The 14,777-nt window shown below is 48.5% G+C and overlaps 3 protein-coding genes across 3 annotated transcripts; 2 read left to right on the top strand and 1 right to left on the bottom strand.

Moving 5' to 3' along the window:
* Positions 1 to 1,670: 1,670 nt before the first annotated feature.
* Positions 1,671 to 4,584, top strand: CNBE0330 (hypothetical protein; the record flags this gene model as incomplete). Its single annotated transcript, XM_770221.1, has 12 exons — positions 1,671 to 1,677; positions 1,741 to 1,756; positions 1,809 to 2,157; positions 2,216 to 2,250; positions 2,311 to 2,551; positions 2,623 to 2,664; positions 2,718 to 2,770; positions 2,827 to 2,864; positions 2,937 to 3,063; positions 3,120 to 3,198; positions 3,270 to 3,453; positions 3,536 to 4,584. 12 exons carry the CDS (start codon positions 1,671 to 1,673, stop codon positions 4,582 to 4,584), a joined length of 2,220 nt encoding a protein of 739 aa, XP_775314.1.
* An 846-nt stretch (positions 4,585 to 5,430) lies between these two features.
* On the bottom strand, positions 5,431 to 8,611 carry CNBE0340 (hypothetical protein; the record flags this gene model as incomplete). Its single annotated transcript, XM_770222.1, has 9 exons — positions 5,431 to 5,717; positions 5,767 to 6,143; positions 6,206 to 6,272; positions 6,348 to 6,405; positions 6,496 to 6,630; positions 6,744 to 6,865; positions 7,001 to 7,659; positions 7,717 to 7,828; positions 7,876 to 8,611. The coding sequence occupies 9 exons, from the start codon at positions 8,609 to 8,611 to the stop codon at positions 5,431 to 5,433; spliced, it is 2,553 nt and encodes an 850-aa protein (XP_775315.1).
* A 913-nt stretch (positions 8,612 to 9,524) lies between these two features.
* CNBE0350 (hypothetical protein) lies at positions 9,525 to 14,052 on the top strand (the record flags this gene model as incomplete). The annotated part of the gene is made up of 9 exons (XM_770223.1): positions 9,525 to 9,670; positions 9,736 to 10,013; positions 10,054 to 10,147; positions 10,207 to 10,397; positions 10,434 to 11,293; positions 11,356 to 11,772; positions 11,844 to 11,954; positions 12,021 to 13,947; positions 14,018 to 14,052. 9 exons carry the CDS (start codon positions 9,525 to 9,527, stop codon positions 14,050 to 14,052), a joined length of 4,059 nt encoding a protein of 1,352 aa, XP_775316.1.
* Between the last annotated feature and the right edge of the window lie 725 nt (positions 14,053 to 14,777).

Genomic DNA, 14,777 nt, shown 5'->3' on the forward strand with positions numbered 1-14,777 from the left:
GGTGAGCGGGGCAACTTGGATTTATGAAAACCAGCAGATGCCGGCCTAATCAGTTGAACTAAACAGTGTAGACTACGAAACCTTCTTCCTGGTGTTATCGAAACATGGCTTCCGACGAACAGCACAGACAAAAGAGAAGAACTAACGTCTGTTTTTTGTTGGCAGCCTCAAACTTCGGGTTAAGTTGGGTGATGAAAGTCATAGTGAATGATTGTTAGCTTGCTGCAATCATGCCGAGGAGAAGGCCGCTTCCCCGAGGCAATGCGGTGTGCTTCAGGCGTTGTTGAGGAGCGGCTGGCCAGAGGCATTTTTTTTTGCTTCCTGTTCTTTGCTCTCCGCCCCTCATCTTTCCTTCAAGCATCCTATTAGGTGCAGACTGGTTAGGATGCAAGTACATATGCACGCAGCTGAGTGTATAGGAAAATGACACAATGAACGCAGCATGTACGCAACATATATAAGTGACAAAGGATTGAGTCGGAATCGCTAAATATCCCTACGGCCGTTCCGTGGAGCAATGAGATCACCGAGCGAACACCGAGTTTTGTGCCTGGCTTTGTGGGCCTAAAGTCTTGATCGAGCGGTGAACTGTATGAAATACCTAGAATTGCGGCTCCCAAATCTCATTCTTTCCCAGTTTGTCTCAAATATTTGGGACTTACCTTCGTCGTTATTTATCATATTTTGGTCTTTTGGCTTGACGCTCGTCGTGCTTCGAGTACAAATCAACTTATAACCGGCGGGTTTTTTATGATTGTCGCCTCTTTTGCATTTGTTGTTTCTTTCTTTTTGCATCTTGTATGCTCATATAATATTATTGACAGGGTGCACAGACCCACTGTTGTCAAGCAAGACATTGCGGCCGTAAACTAGCCACACCGCGCAATGTTTTTACCTACCGATCAACCCATTCAGCCTCGACGCAAACTTACTCGTTCCGGCGAACAGCTTAAACGCAACGCTGCATGTTTGCCATGCCGTTGCCGTCGGATCAAGTGCGATGCCGGAAAGCCTCATTGTTCATCTTGCGAAAAGAGCTACAATTTCCTGAGGAGGTCCCAGCCAGACGATGAGAGGGATGATGGGGGGATACGATGCTGGTACAATACAGAAGTGGATGAGCAGCCAGTGATTAGTGTAAAGAGAAAGAAAACAGATGATGGCAATGAAGACAATCCGAAAGATGAGATGATTAAAAAGCTTGAGGCGAAAGTCGGTAGGTCTGGTCGCCTTTTCCCAAGATCGAGCTATGCTGACGGTACTGCTATAAAGTTGAACTACAGAAAGCCTTGGCCGCGGCTCCGGCTCAAACTTTAGAGACACGGTCCAGTGGAACTTCTGATAATAGTAGCATTGGGCAGTCTACCAAGGGCTCGCGTCCGGAAGTATTAGCCAATCCGACTGAATCTTTGGAGTTTGACCGGAACAACCATGTCCCTTCGTATAACGCGTCATCTCAGTGTGCAACTGTATACAACAAACATCTTTCCAAGGATTTGTTTGAAACTCAGGCTGTCAACAGAAAAACAGCCTTGAAAAGCTCGGCTGAAAAGTACGCAGGTAGCGCTGATAAGTCGCCGCCGAAGAATGATACAGTAGATGGAGAAGCTGGAAGTATTGGACAGCCATTATTAGAGCTTCTTTGGCCAGGGTGGCCCTCAACCCTTCCTATGCCTTGTATGTCTTCCCTTTCTCTTGCAGTATGTGCCACTCATCTACACTCGCTGATGTCGTTCTTAGCTACCGTTGAACATATGTAAGCTTCTTTCGCGAAACGCAGAAACCATGGATGCTGACATGCAATAAAGGGTTGACACGTTTTTCTCCTCTGTGTCATCCATTCCCCAAATCCTCAACCGTACAGAATTCCTCCGTCGTCTCGCACTCCCCCCCTCCCATCCTGAGTTTCCTCACCGTGCATTACTCCATGCGATCTGCGCCGCTTCCGCTCGCTTCTCGGCTGCGGTCACCACCCGATCTATCCCTGATATGATCATTAAAATGGACATTGACGCAAAGACAGCTAACGGCAAGGGCTGTTGGGAAGATATCAAGGACGAAACATGCTTCGCAGAGAGAAATGCTAGGTACGCAATGAGGTTTCTGGATTATCACCATGTTAGTGGCAGAGGATTGCTAGACATCTGTCAGGCCATGGTGAGCCCTATTCCTCGTTCGATTTTATGCATGTCGCATATTCAAACTTGTTAAACAGCTCATCATTGGCCATTGGTGCCAAAATAACGCCCGGTACGTACCGCTACCTCTATTCCAGTCCCTTTTTGCCCCTACTGACCTTTCTTCTCTAAGCTGGATGGACGCATGGGTCCTTATCGGTGACGCTATACGACTCGCGAGCTGCCTTGGACTCACATCCTTCGTCCCTCCCCCTTCGCAATGTTCTCCACAATTACGTCAGGTCATCCTTGATACTCCCAGGGACGACGCCGAACGGGAGGAGAGGGCGGCAACGGTATGGATGGCGTTATGCTATGAGAATGCACTGATGTGTTCGAGTGGATGGTCAGGGTCGATGATAGTTGATGATTTGGTAAGTAATAATATTCCATCTCATTGTTATCTGTAACAGATAAGACGATGAGAGCTTACAAATATTTGTAGACAATGCCTCTGCCTGCATCTAGGATTGATCGAGAGAAAGGGGTACGTCTATCTATCATATAATTCGAAACCCTCAGACTGACCATCATGGGCAGGGGCCTATACCTTTAAACCCACAAAATTACCACTCTCCTGATATATACACTCAGTAAGCTTCTTATCTCTGGATCATGTCCTTAGGCATCAGATCTGACCGTCCTCAAGTCATCCAGTCGCAGATGGCTTCGTAATGCTCTGTAAAGGTAAATGAATAGCCCATATTTCAAGCCCAAGCCCTCCCATCACAGCTGTTGACATTCCCATCCCTCCTATAGCCAAGGTTCTTATGGGGCGAGTTGCACGTTTCGTCAGACGATGCCGCAGGGTGTCACTCGATGAGAAGCAGACAGCCAAGGATCTTCCAGAATTTGAAGCTCTTGATCGCGATTTAAATCTTTTCCTGTACGTTTTAAACGTTTCTTTAGTGATTGCGCCGTTGTTCATGAGTGGTTGAACAGAGCCAACTTTCCACCATCGTTGAGAGACCCTGTGCAGTACATGACAGGCCACTCAAAAGTACTCGATGCAGATCTAATCGTTAGTGTTTCTTTCCCCCCATGGGCTAGCATTTACTAAATTGTCGCATCTTTTATCACATCGTCATGTAGAGCGCGCATCTCGTCCCTCACATTGCAGCCATTCATCTACACGAGCCATTTGCAGATATCGCCGACCCGAATTGCCCTTCGGCCCGCCGACTTTTGGATGCTGCGCAAGCCTGCCTCAACGTCCTTTATCAGATGTCGAATTTGAGTGCACCTATATTCTATAGTTTGACAGCCATTTCTTCTTGTAAGCTCAACTCTTGCGACTCTTGTGATCGGAAATTATAAGGCGGCGTAATGAGAGGTAAGCTCACTTGAGAATCAAACAGGGTTCTTTTATACTGGCGCAAAAACATTGATCCTATTCTACCAACACGCCCTCGAGAATAGCAATTTCCAGGATGCGCTTACGCATCACCAAGCAATCACTGCATTCAGAAATGTCCTCATTGCTCTTGCTCCCGGCAACGCTCTGGCCTCTCGTTACGATACGATGCTTAAAATGATGATGTCCTCCATCGAAGAAGAGGTGCTTGGGCAATCCATCGTTCTGTATCATCATCTCCCAAGCAACAAACACTCTACCCAGACTTCTAATTCCTCCTCTGATTCCTCGCCTTTATCAAGCACTTCATCTAACCCTTCTTTTGGATCCCTCACACCGGCAGAGCCTCCCGAAGACACCTACTTGCCCGCTTTAGTATCGTGTTTGCATCCCGAAGCCATGTTCTACTTGGAACATATTCAGAAGAAGTTCTTGGAGCGGTGCAAAAACCCTTCGGAATATGAACGGCGCACGGCTTTTCCGGCTAACGACATAGGTAGGAGCAAGTCTATGGGCAGAAGCAAGGAAGGAGCTAGAAAAGGAGAAGGAATGAGAAGTTTCCACGAGATTTTGGATATAAAAAGAGGCTGGGTTGGCGGGCGTAAAAAAGCTAGGATTTTCGAGCCTGGGGTCGGCGCCAAAGATGATGATAGTGGAGGCCTAATGGACTTGGGAAATATATCCAGTCCGAGCCAATGGCTTAACAGAGATCAACCAGCCATGGGACTACGAGCGAACGATAGGAGCGGGAGTCTCTTTTATGATTTTTCATTTTCACCATTCAACACATCCTTTCCCAACGACGATACTTTCGCTCTTGATCCCTTATCTTCCACATCCAATTTCTCTCTGCAAGACGATATGGCACTAACCTTGCCCAATCTTCAGTGTACCCAGGCGACTTTACAGAACTGGTTAGAAGTGATGCCGTCAATGATGTCTACTGTTGCTTTTAATTCCAGCTCCGGATTTGGTCCTCGTCACTCTGGCACGCATTGCGGTTCTGGTTGTATAAGTGAAGAAACAGACGACAAGACTGGGTCCACGGCATGAGGCTTTGATCATGACCATATACCCCGGCCCTTTTAGGGAAATGGTTTTGTGAGCTCTGGAATGTCAACCGTGGAAGGGAATTTACTTTGTTTGGGTTGTGACGTCTTTGGAATAAAAAATTTGTATCATGTGGATACACACATTCATTTATTGTATATTTATGATTCTTGTATCGGGAAAAGAACAGACTGATAATATCTCTTTCTGGATCAAAGGCTGTATTCATCTTGCGCGCGATGTATAATTCTCCTCTTGACCTCTTAAATTTTACATCACTGGTCATCGAATCACCCTATCAAACCTACCCATTGCCCTCGAAAGGCTAACTCCATCTCCGGGTCCCGATAAAAGTTATTCAGAGGAAGGGGGGGGGGGGGGGGTCGAATTCCACTCGTACAAACGATATTCTCACATCTACTATACGCCGTGTCACAATGGTTTCATTCTTGCTTCACACCTTCATTCACCTTGCAGCCTGATCATGCTGACCTGAAGTCGCCATAAAATCAATGGCTTATGGTGATCGAAAAGTCCTGCATACGCTGTACATGAGCGAGTAGCAAGGACTCACATAGGTCTACAAACAAGATCGATAAATGCAATGCTGAACGCAAGCTGCATCTAATGACGTACATATACAACATGTACTTACTAACACGCACAAAAATGCACGTACAAATCTATCCTTAGGGAAAAAAACAACGACATATGCAAACATCCGATGGTCACAACCCATTATCTGCGCCACATGGAATCGGTCTCAAACAGAAGACTCCTTAGGCCTTCTCAAGTTTTCCTCACTCAACACTATATCTCCTTTTTCATTGCTATCGCTCTCCACCCTTCTTACGCCAATCGAAGGAATGTCTTTTTCTTGATGATCCGGCTTGGCTGATGTTTCTGTTTCCACTTTGATTCCCAGAGGGGGAGAGGGGGAAGAGGATGGGGAGGGAGAGGGAGAGGGTAAGCGCATTGGCATTGTATTGTCGCGGTGCCGTTTTTGTAAAAGGGGGTGATGGCGGTTCGAATACGACAGAGGTTGGGGATGTAAAGGCAAGGGATGGTGAGGAGAAGTTGAGACAGTCGGACCGAACGTGACTGTCGCCCGGCGTTGTGGATGATGTCTGCTTCGCCTGAGCAGTGGTGCGAGAAAGTTTAGCGAGTCTTGTTTTGCTCCCTGACTGTCCCCCTTCTTTCCTCCCTCTGTCTCATCCTCGTTGTCCTTCCCCTTATCTCGTTCATCGCCACCAGATAGCTGCTCTCCGTTCACATCCCTGGAGCCAACCCCAACCATCACGCCTCCATCAGGCGCTCTCTCAGCTTGGGCTTGGGCTCTTTTTCCCTCCCCTCCCCCTCCTCTTTCTTCAACAATGTCATTCTCACTGCCACCACCCCCGTGTTTGACCCTTTCTTTTGATGTTGGATCTTCTCCAACGCCTGGAGGCCTCACGGCTGGTTGTCCGATAGCGAGTGGGATGCCCATCGCATGTTTGAGCTTTTCGGAGACGGCTTGATGTTTCTTAGTTTTGACTGAACCGCAATAGATAAGAACTGCAGCTCTATTGAACGAATCAGACAAACCAGAAGTGTCTTCTCAGGAGAGGATCGGCGTTGAACTCACCCGATACCGCACAAAAATGAGAGCGGAATAAGACTCCCAGTTGTCCAAGCTGGCCTTATATGCCAATCTAAGTTCAAGGAAGTCAGAAAAGGTCTCAATCTGGCGCGAGGGCAAATCCGATTCAACAAGAATCTTCACTCACTCATTCCCCACATACATCCGCAAAGTATACATTGGAAAAATGAGTTGCCGTCCATCAACTACGACACCAGTTTACATCAGCACCCATCCCATTTTGACGATACATTTGGCCGATGAAGGAGAGGACAAGGGATGGGTAGAAGACGCACGATAGTGTTCCAAAGGGCCCAGCGAATAGGGAATGCACGATGTGTAGCAGTAGCATGGGGTTTATACCACGTTTGACTGAGAGCAAACTTCTCTTGATGATGTCTCAACCTTGCTGTCTCTTTTTCGTCCAATACCTATTTACCGGTTTAAGTCAGCACTAATTTCAAAAGTCCACATTCACGATATTCCGCTAGTCGTGAGAAGAGGGGAGGGGAGACGCAGACGAGAGAAAGACATATTGACGTACATGGATGTAACCGGGTATATCTTGCGGATCGGGTAAGTCGTTCTCATCCTCGATAGGAGGTAGACCCATTTTTTCTCGCCGCCTTTCCGCTCGACGTTTAAGAGTCCAGATCACCGACATTCCTAATCATTCGGTTAGCATGCTCTTCCTCGATTTCGTGACACCACGAGGTCGAGAAAGCAAAAGGTAAAGGTGAAAGTGGGCAAGTCGGCAAGGAGGAAGGGACGATCAAAAAGGGTCCAAAAACAATGACTCACGATACGTATCAACCACTCGCCAGGGTATTAACCCCACCCCCGTCACAGTAAACAACCCATTCTCTACCTGACTTGATATCTCCACCCACACATCCTGCCTATATTTACTACTTGTTGGTATCCAGCCCAACAAGAACAGCACAATTGCCGCTCCCCAAAACACGACCGCGAACCCATAAAGGGCAGTGAGAAATCCCATAGGCGTTTTGACGAACGTCCAGAGACCTTGGAGGGCGAGCAGGATTTTTTGGCGGGTAGAAGTGGAGAGGACGGATTTGATGTGTTTGTCAAAGAGGGTGGAACGGCGAAGAGAGATCGTGGAAGCGGTGGGAGAGGAAGTAAGGGAAGTGGGTTTAGTTGGGAGGGGGAGTGACGTGGTAGATGAAGGAATTAATTGTTTTGTAGCAAAGGCGGAAGGTAAGGATTGGATGGTGGAGTCTTGTGGTTGGAATTCAGGCTCTTCTTCCATGATACTCAAAGGATGCGCCCCACCCCAGCTTGCCGGTGCTGTCACCGGAAGCGTATCATCTTCAGCGGCTAAGGCTGTTGATTCAGAGGCACTTTTACCAGGGACAAATCGTGATAGAGAAAGGGTGCGTCTCCTTGAGCGGGTAGTATTAGATCGCCGTCGAGTAACGGTGGCAGTGCTATTTAGTAATCTGTAATAGTTTTTAGCAACGTAAAAGGGAGTGAGATAGACACGAGACGAGACTTACCCCACATCCTCATCGCTAGGCGTCGAAGGTAACTGCACCTCTGGTCGCCGCGTCCACAACTGCGGTAGGTACGGCACCATCACCGAATTGCACATATTTTGCAAATGATTCACTATTCCCATTAGCTATACTCTTTTTTGTCGTAACAAGATCACCTACCTGTCGAGACCTGCGGATCAACGACATCCAGAACACCCACCAACTCATCTCCAAGCTCTACATCCCCATCTCTCCCTTCCATCTCATACCCTACTGGTCCAGGACTACTTGCTCGCCGTTCACGTCGTCTCCTGTGGGGATATGTGGCTGATTGGCTGGCCGTGGATACACTTCTTTGCCGCCCACCGGGAACGGGGGAGGAAGGAGGATGTGCGGGGTTTGTATCTGTGGAACTCATGCCGAGCTCTATATCGTGCGACCACTGTCTTCGAGCACCTCTTTTACCAGCTCTTGCACCCTGTGCCACCGCCGGATAATCTTTTTCTTCTAGTTGTACATACTTGGCGGAATCAGGGAGACAGACACTAACAGTATGTGCTCGCCGTCTCTTTGAGCTCGTCCTTGTCGTGCTTGCCCCAGTTGTAACATGAGGACCCGGAGTGGATGGTACATTGACTTGGGATGATTTGGGTAGAATGGTGCCGGTCGGTAAAGCTGATCGGAGATCATCAAGGCAAGCGGCGGTTACGGGTGGAACGATTGTGACTTTTCTTCTTGGTCGTTGCTTCCCATTCCCCTCTGTGCTAGTTGATGGGCTATCGCCATTCCCAGAGCCCGTACCTTGTGACGCCTCGTTTGATGATGTATTGTTACTAATCGGTGCCGTGGGGTGATTTAGAGGTATGGCGGCCGAGTTGGAGGAGGATGTGGATGACTGGCGGCGGGCTGAGAACATGTCGGATATCGTGAGTTTGTTAGCGTATGGGCATGCCGTATCTTCTGTGTGGGTCGATGTGGTTAGGCCAGTAAAAAGTTTGTATTGGCGTGCGAGTGGCGGCCGGTTCTTTACTGTCCTTGAGACTGTAGAGCGATGTAAGTTTGTTAGAAAAACGGTGAGTAGTACAAAGGGCGCTGCGATATATCAAGGATCGCCATGATGCGCAACATGGCCGATTCAGGAAAAAGGAAGCGGCGCCTGATGTCAATAACAAGAGCAAAGTGGATTGTAATCCTGGATTAGTTGCCATTTTACTTATGTATTAGTCTTAAGTTGTAATGGTCCTTTCTCCCGCGTTCTGGGAAGAAGCAAAAGAAAATCGAGATATGAGATTTCCCTTTCTCTTCCATTCCCCTCCTCTCTTATATTTTTCCATCTTTCTGCATCCACCACCGCACAGACCCTTGTGGCAATCCAGTCAACCGACGACATGTACTACGGATAATGTTCTGGAACAGGGCACGGACCATTCCTCCACGCGACTTACATCGCCCCCTTTACGCGTCACATCTCGCGCACCGACCCCTTGTTTCAAATTGAATGGGTCATAAAGATGGCCGCCTGGCTGGCGAAAAGGCATTATTGTTACCGGGTGGTTGACTGGAATATGATTATTCTTTCTTCCTACCTTCTATACGCTCCCTTCCGTCCTATCATCCCTTTCTTCCTACCCCCCGCCATATACCCTGAGTCAGCTTTTACTCACTACTGACCTACCTAACACTTCCCAGCACAGACCACCACACCTCCTTTCCCGAACATACTTCAGCCTCTCGTCTTGAGGAAACCTCCTTCCTCACTCTTAAGCGCGGCCGCGTCGCCTGGTCCTTAAAACCCACTCAACTCCTTATCCTTCTCTTCCTCACCCATCATGACTTCCCTATTTCGCTCTAGAAAAGATAAGGCAAACAAGACACTTCCGGCCACTCCATCTAAGAGTGCACGAGCAACAACACCCAACGGGAAAGACCAAGTGAAGTTCAGCGAGTTTGGCACCGTGGCTAATATTACGCCTAGGTTGGTATTGGTCTCTCCAAAATACTTCATCGCATACTCGTGTCGTGTGCTGACAACATCAAAAGAACAATGCCAGCGAAGCACAGCCAGCCACTCACACCTCCAGAGTCTCCATATGGTACATCAGCGCCTCTCCTTCCGCCCAAGTACTCGTTCTGCCCAACCCAAGTGCCGTTGCATGTGAATACACTCAACTCTGTAGATTCATTCAGTTATTCCGCCGATGATGTAACGGGCTTAAAGGCATATGGATTCTTGGCCGGAGTGGGCAGTCGGATAACACTTGGATTGCAAGAGGTTGGATGGGTGATTAAGAATGTCGGGGATGAGTTGGAGCAAAGAGGTAGGTTATAAAACTTCTGACGCATACTGACGGATGCAAGGTTTGACGACGCCTTTACTATTCTCCAACCAAGCTCTTGAACTGAATCAAACAAGAACCAGAATGCTCATTCAGTCTTTCATTGAAACCCTTTCGTATGTCCACCCCTGAACTATCAATGATCACGAACACATAATAAGCTAATCCAAACTAGACCCAACGACCGCATGCGAGCACGCCAAAACGCTTTCATCCACGATATTCGTTTTGCCAAAGAGCATGAACTGGCATGGTTTTTGCGTTGGGCTTTGAGCAGGATCACGAGAGTGAAAGAAGGCACAAAAATGATCTGTCATGGTGTTATGGAGTGGGAAGTGTATGAAGAATGGCGAGGTCGGGAAAGAGGTGAGCCTCGTAAACACAACCCAGCTGACGATGTAGCTGCCAACTACCCCGCCGACGCTTTCCCGTTCCTTGCCCAACTCGTCCCTCCAGACGTGTATAACCTTATCCTCACACCACTTTTCCATCTTCTCTCGCGATTCGCTGCTCATTCCCATCTTTCAGGCCTCACCCCGCATGCTCTCTCATCCCTTTTTGCGCCTCTTCTCTTTGACACCCCGACCTCCACTACTGCCCTTACATCCCACGCCATTTTTGTTCGTTCCGCATGTGCTACTGAACACCTACTACTAGCTTCTATCCGATCTTCAGGTACTGCCGGGACACTTGTAACCGACCTTCCTTTCCGTCTCAAAGAATGGGTCGCTGGATACCCTTCCATGGTGGTTCCTGACGCCGATCTCGCTCGAGGAGCGCCTCGTAGAGGCTCTAGAATAATAAGATGTGAACGGGCCAGCCGGACGGTAAGAGCCTATACAAAGGATCTGTTGCCCCACGTGGAAAGCTGGGTTGGGGAGGTGCCAGATGGAGAGAAATGGGAAGCGTGGGAGAGAATAATGTGGAAAGCCAGACGAGGATCTGTGGCAAGGCCTAAACCCAGTTCTGCGTGGAAACGCAGGTTGGCAGTGAAGAATATCCCTACGCCGCCTACTCGCCCAAACGATCTCTCTCACTCTGTGTCGTACGGTGTGGCTCTCTGCCCTGCGTCGATCATGTCGGGCGTATCGTGCACGGATATAAATAAAGGGAGAGATGAAGAGGAAGAGGCTAGGTATGGCAGTTTGGCGGGGAAGGAATGGAGTATGTTCGAAGAAGGCGGATTCGATGCGCCAACCGAGGAAAAACGGGAAGATATTGACACGAGGTTGCAGTTCGATCTGAATGAGAGTGCAAAGCTAGTAAGTGGTTGTCATCGTCTATCTCACGAATCTCCTTTGTTAATAACATCATTCAATCATAGAACATAGCAGAAAAACGCCAAACAATGGATTGGAACGAATTCGCAGGCCCTTCAGGTGGTTTCAACCGTAACGATCCGTTTTTGGACGTCTCCCTCTCCTTTTCCCCACCGATATCATCATCCATCGCATCCTGGCCAAAAGAACGGGACCAACTCGCCAAACGTCTCCATAAAGCCCAGAAAGACGCCGTTCCATTCCATTACGATACTTTACCCGTCTTTGGGAAGGATGTACCTTTTCATGGCGACGATGATTGGATGAGTTTAGGCGGAAGAGCAGGAGGAGTGGAGCAGGTGGACGGAAAAGGAGTGGTGTATGTGGAAGAAGCGTGGGTTGATGTGTGGGCGGATTTGATGCTTGGAGCTGGATGGGTAGATAGGGAGGAGTTGACTTTTAGGGAGGCTAATTGGGCCATTGTATGTTTTGTGCTCTTTCTCAATCATGACCATACATGCTGAATGATCCTTACCTCGAATACGTCTAATAGGTGGAATATAAAGCTAAGCCGTCAAAGGTGGACTCGGATGCGATTCTTGACCCGATGACAGATCCACGAACGAGCGGGTTGTACATTCTTTACGAAGAACGTGTTCCTCTAGTACGCCACCATAATCTCCTTCTTTCTTGTCTCAATAGTGAAGAACGATATTGACTGTATGGATAGGATTACCAACTGGCGATAGCCGATCCGAAACAAAAGAAATCATTCACCTCATCCTTCTTCTTCCCCAAATCGAAAAAACGCGCCCCCCCTACCCCATCGTCTCTAACCCGTCCCACCTCTGGGAACGGTGCCGGCTCTACTCCAAAACCAGGTGACGCTGTAGCTCGGAGCTGGAAAGACAGCGATTTCGAGCGTATGCTCCTCCACCGCCAAGGGACCAAAAAAGTCAGTCTCAGTAAGAGCCGGAACGATCAACCACATAGTACCGTGTGGCATTTGTTCGCCGATCCAAATCCGTACCCTGTTTTCCCCCTTCCCTCTAGGTCTCAAACCGCAGCAGGGGGTTCACCGATGAAGTCACCATCAAAAATGAGAGGAAGTGGGGAGAGGGAAATTTTCTTTTCGGCTGGCGTAATGAGTTTTGGGAGGGTGAAGAGTTTTGAAAAGGCTAATAGTAGCCAGCGTCAGAATCGAAACCAGAAATTATTTCCTGGGAATAGTTGTGGCGGTAGCAACGCTATCCCAACGGAAAGTTCCGGTTTTCTATTGAAAAGTTCTAGTAAAAAGAAGGAAAAGGAGAAGGAGAAGAAGAGGCAGAAAGAGCAGGATGTGGAGTTTGAGCTGCATAGTGCGAGCGGGATAAGTAATGCCGAAACAAATCCGAGGGATGGTCAGGATCTAGGTGGAGTAGCTGGTGGGAGTGGGAGTGGGAAGGGGAAACGGCAGGAAGAAAAGTGGATGGGTGAGTCTTTCCTTCCCTTCCCTTGCTCATTTGCCCTTTTACGGGTTATGGCACAAGTTGGCGAAAGCAAAATGCAAAATGCGAATGCTGATTGCATTATTTTTGTTGGGGGGAGAATAGATATCTTGGTTGCGGATAAACGAAGGATGTCGGAACAGGATGCGCCCCCTCATGTACTGGAAAGTAAACAAACTGCGTTGCGTCCTAATGTCATTGCCAACGCCAATACCGACGTCAATAATCACGGAGCGGCTTCGTATGTTTTCGCTCCTGCTCTGGAGCCTCATGCTGTTCCTTCGCGACCTATATCTTACGAAAATCACCAACCCATATCTGAACCACAGTTTCAGGGTCACACCCAACCGCCCATACCAACACCAACATCGACGTCCACATCTCCGCCACAATCAACATCAGTAATAACTACGACATCGTCAAATTCTTCACTCCTGCTCTCAGAAGAGGATGGAACACCTACTCCACGGGCTAGCTACAGACTTTCCGCGAGTCAACGATCTATAAGACTCAAATCCGTGCCTTCTGTTGTTGACACCGATCAATCTTATCTCGAGGAACGAAGAGGAGGGGTAGGATCTCTTGAGCGGGAAGGGGTCGACTTGAGTCCTAGCTCGGCATACGTTACAGCTCCGACAACTACCACCGAGGAGCTATCCACCGATGTCTCTCCAAACAAACTCCCTGCACCAGCCGGACACGAGCACGGACAGTATCCGCCCCCAGGGCCAGAAAAAAATGGCCCATCATCCTTTGACATCCCCCTCCAAATCCGTGCACCTACACCACGGAGGGAGAGGGATACGATTCACGGAATTGTGGCGCAGTATGCCGAGAGCCACAGCGATATCGTTAATGAAGGAACAGTAAGTCAAGGTAGTCGAGGGACGTATGATACCCACCTGGATGAGACGAAAAGTGTGGACTCAGCCAGACCGAGTTTTTATGGAGGGACGATGGATAACGAGGCAGGACAGTATAATGGTTTCCTCGGAGAGCGCGATGGAGATGGGGATCGCGAGACAGACAGGGACGGAGAGACCGAAACTGAGGGGGAAGGGGAAGGTGACGAAGTCCTAAGGCCACCGGCGCCAGAGATGATATTTGACCTCACCCCCGGGAGAGAACCTTCACCTGCGAGGTATAAGCATGGGGAGCCTTTACATTTTGGTATGTCTCGAATTAAGCTTTGAATGATCTATTCGTCCTTGCTTGATTGATGTTTAATTGAATTTTCCAGTTGGGGAAGAGCCAGAGGAAGAGGAACCGTATTGATCAATCTTATTGGCGAAGTCGGGAGAGGGATGTAACCATAACCATGGCTGCGGGAGTCAGGATGTGTGCTTGGATGAATGGGATGAGAGGGAGAATGTTAATCTATGTACACAGTACGTAGTAGTTGGTATTATTATGGGCTTGTATAGAGACTCTTGAATCTTCGTTGGGACTGTGAGTTCTGATATGGCGACGTGCGTTGGTTGTCGGCTAATAAATGGGAGTTCGGGGACTGACAAAGTGCGTCACCGCCAGGGAATGGGATTCCAGTATTCGGAATGCACTCCCGTTCATATCGACTCGTTCCATTTCCTCAAAGATACAGCCTCCTCTTGATCTCCTTGCTTCATCAATGCATAGGCCATGCATCCCGTGTATTCCATGTAGATGTATAGAAGCGAAAAGCATGCATATGGATCTATAAACGGTTGCACAATTGAGCGCCTGGCGGTGATTGAGAGACGAAATTGAGCGCGCAAATGGGCGCCGGCCGAAAATAATTAAAAAAGTAACAACCACGAGTGACCATTTTTCTCGCACCTCGAAACAGCATCATCTACATTCCATTTCCTTTGATCCCAACATCATTCATTGGCAAGAGAGCAATAAGTAGAGTGCTGCTTTTCACAGCATAGGTCTAGATTGAGGTGAGTCTCATTTGTTTTCGCCGTAAATTGCAGTTCCGGAAGTTTGGCGTTTTTGCGCCGAAAAGACGTCAAGGTGAT

The sequence above is a fragment of the Cryptococcus neoformans genome, chromosome 5, assembly GCF_000149385.1.
Source record: "Cryptococcus neoformans var. neoformans B-3501A chromosome 5, whole genome shotgun sequence".
Lineage (NCBI taxonomy): Eukaryota > Fungi > Basidiomycota > Tremellomycetes > Tremellales > Cryptococcaceae > Cryptococcus > Cryptococcus deneoformans.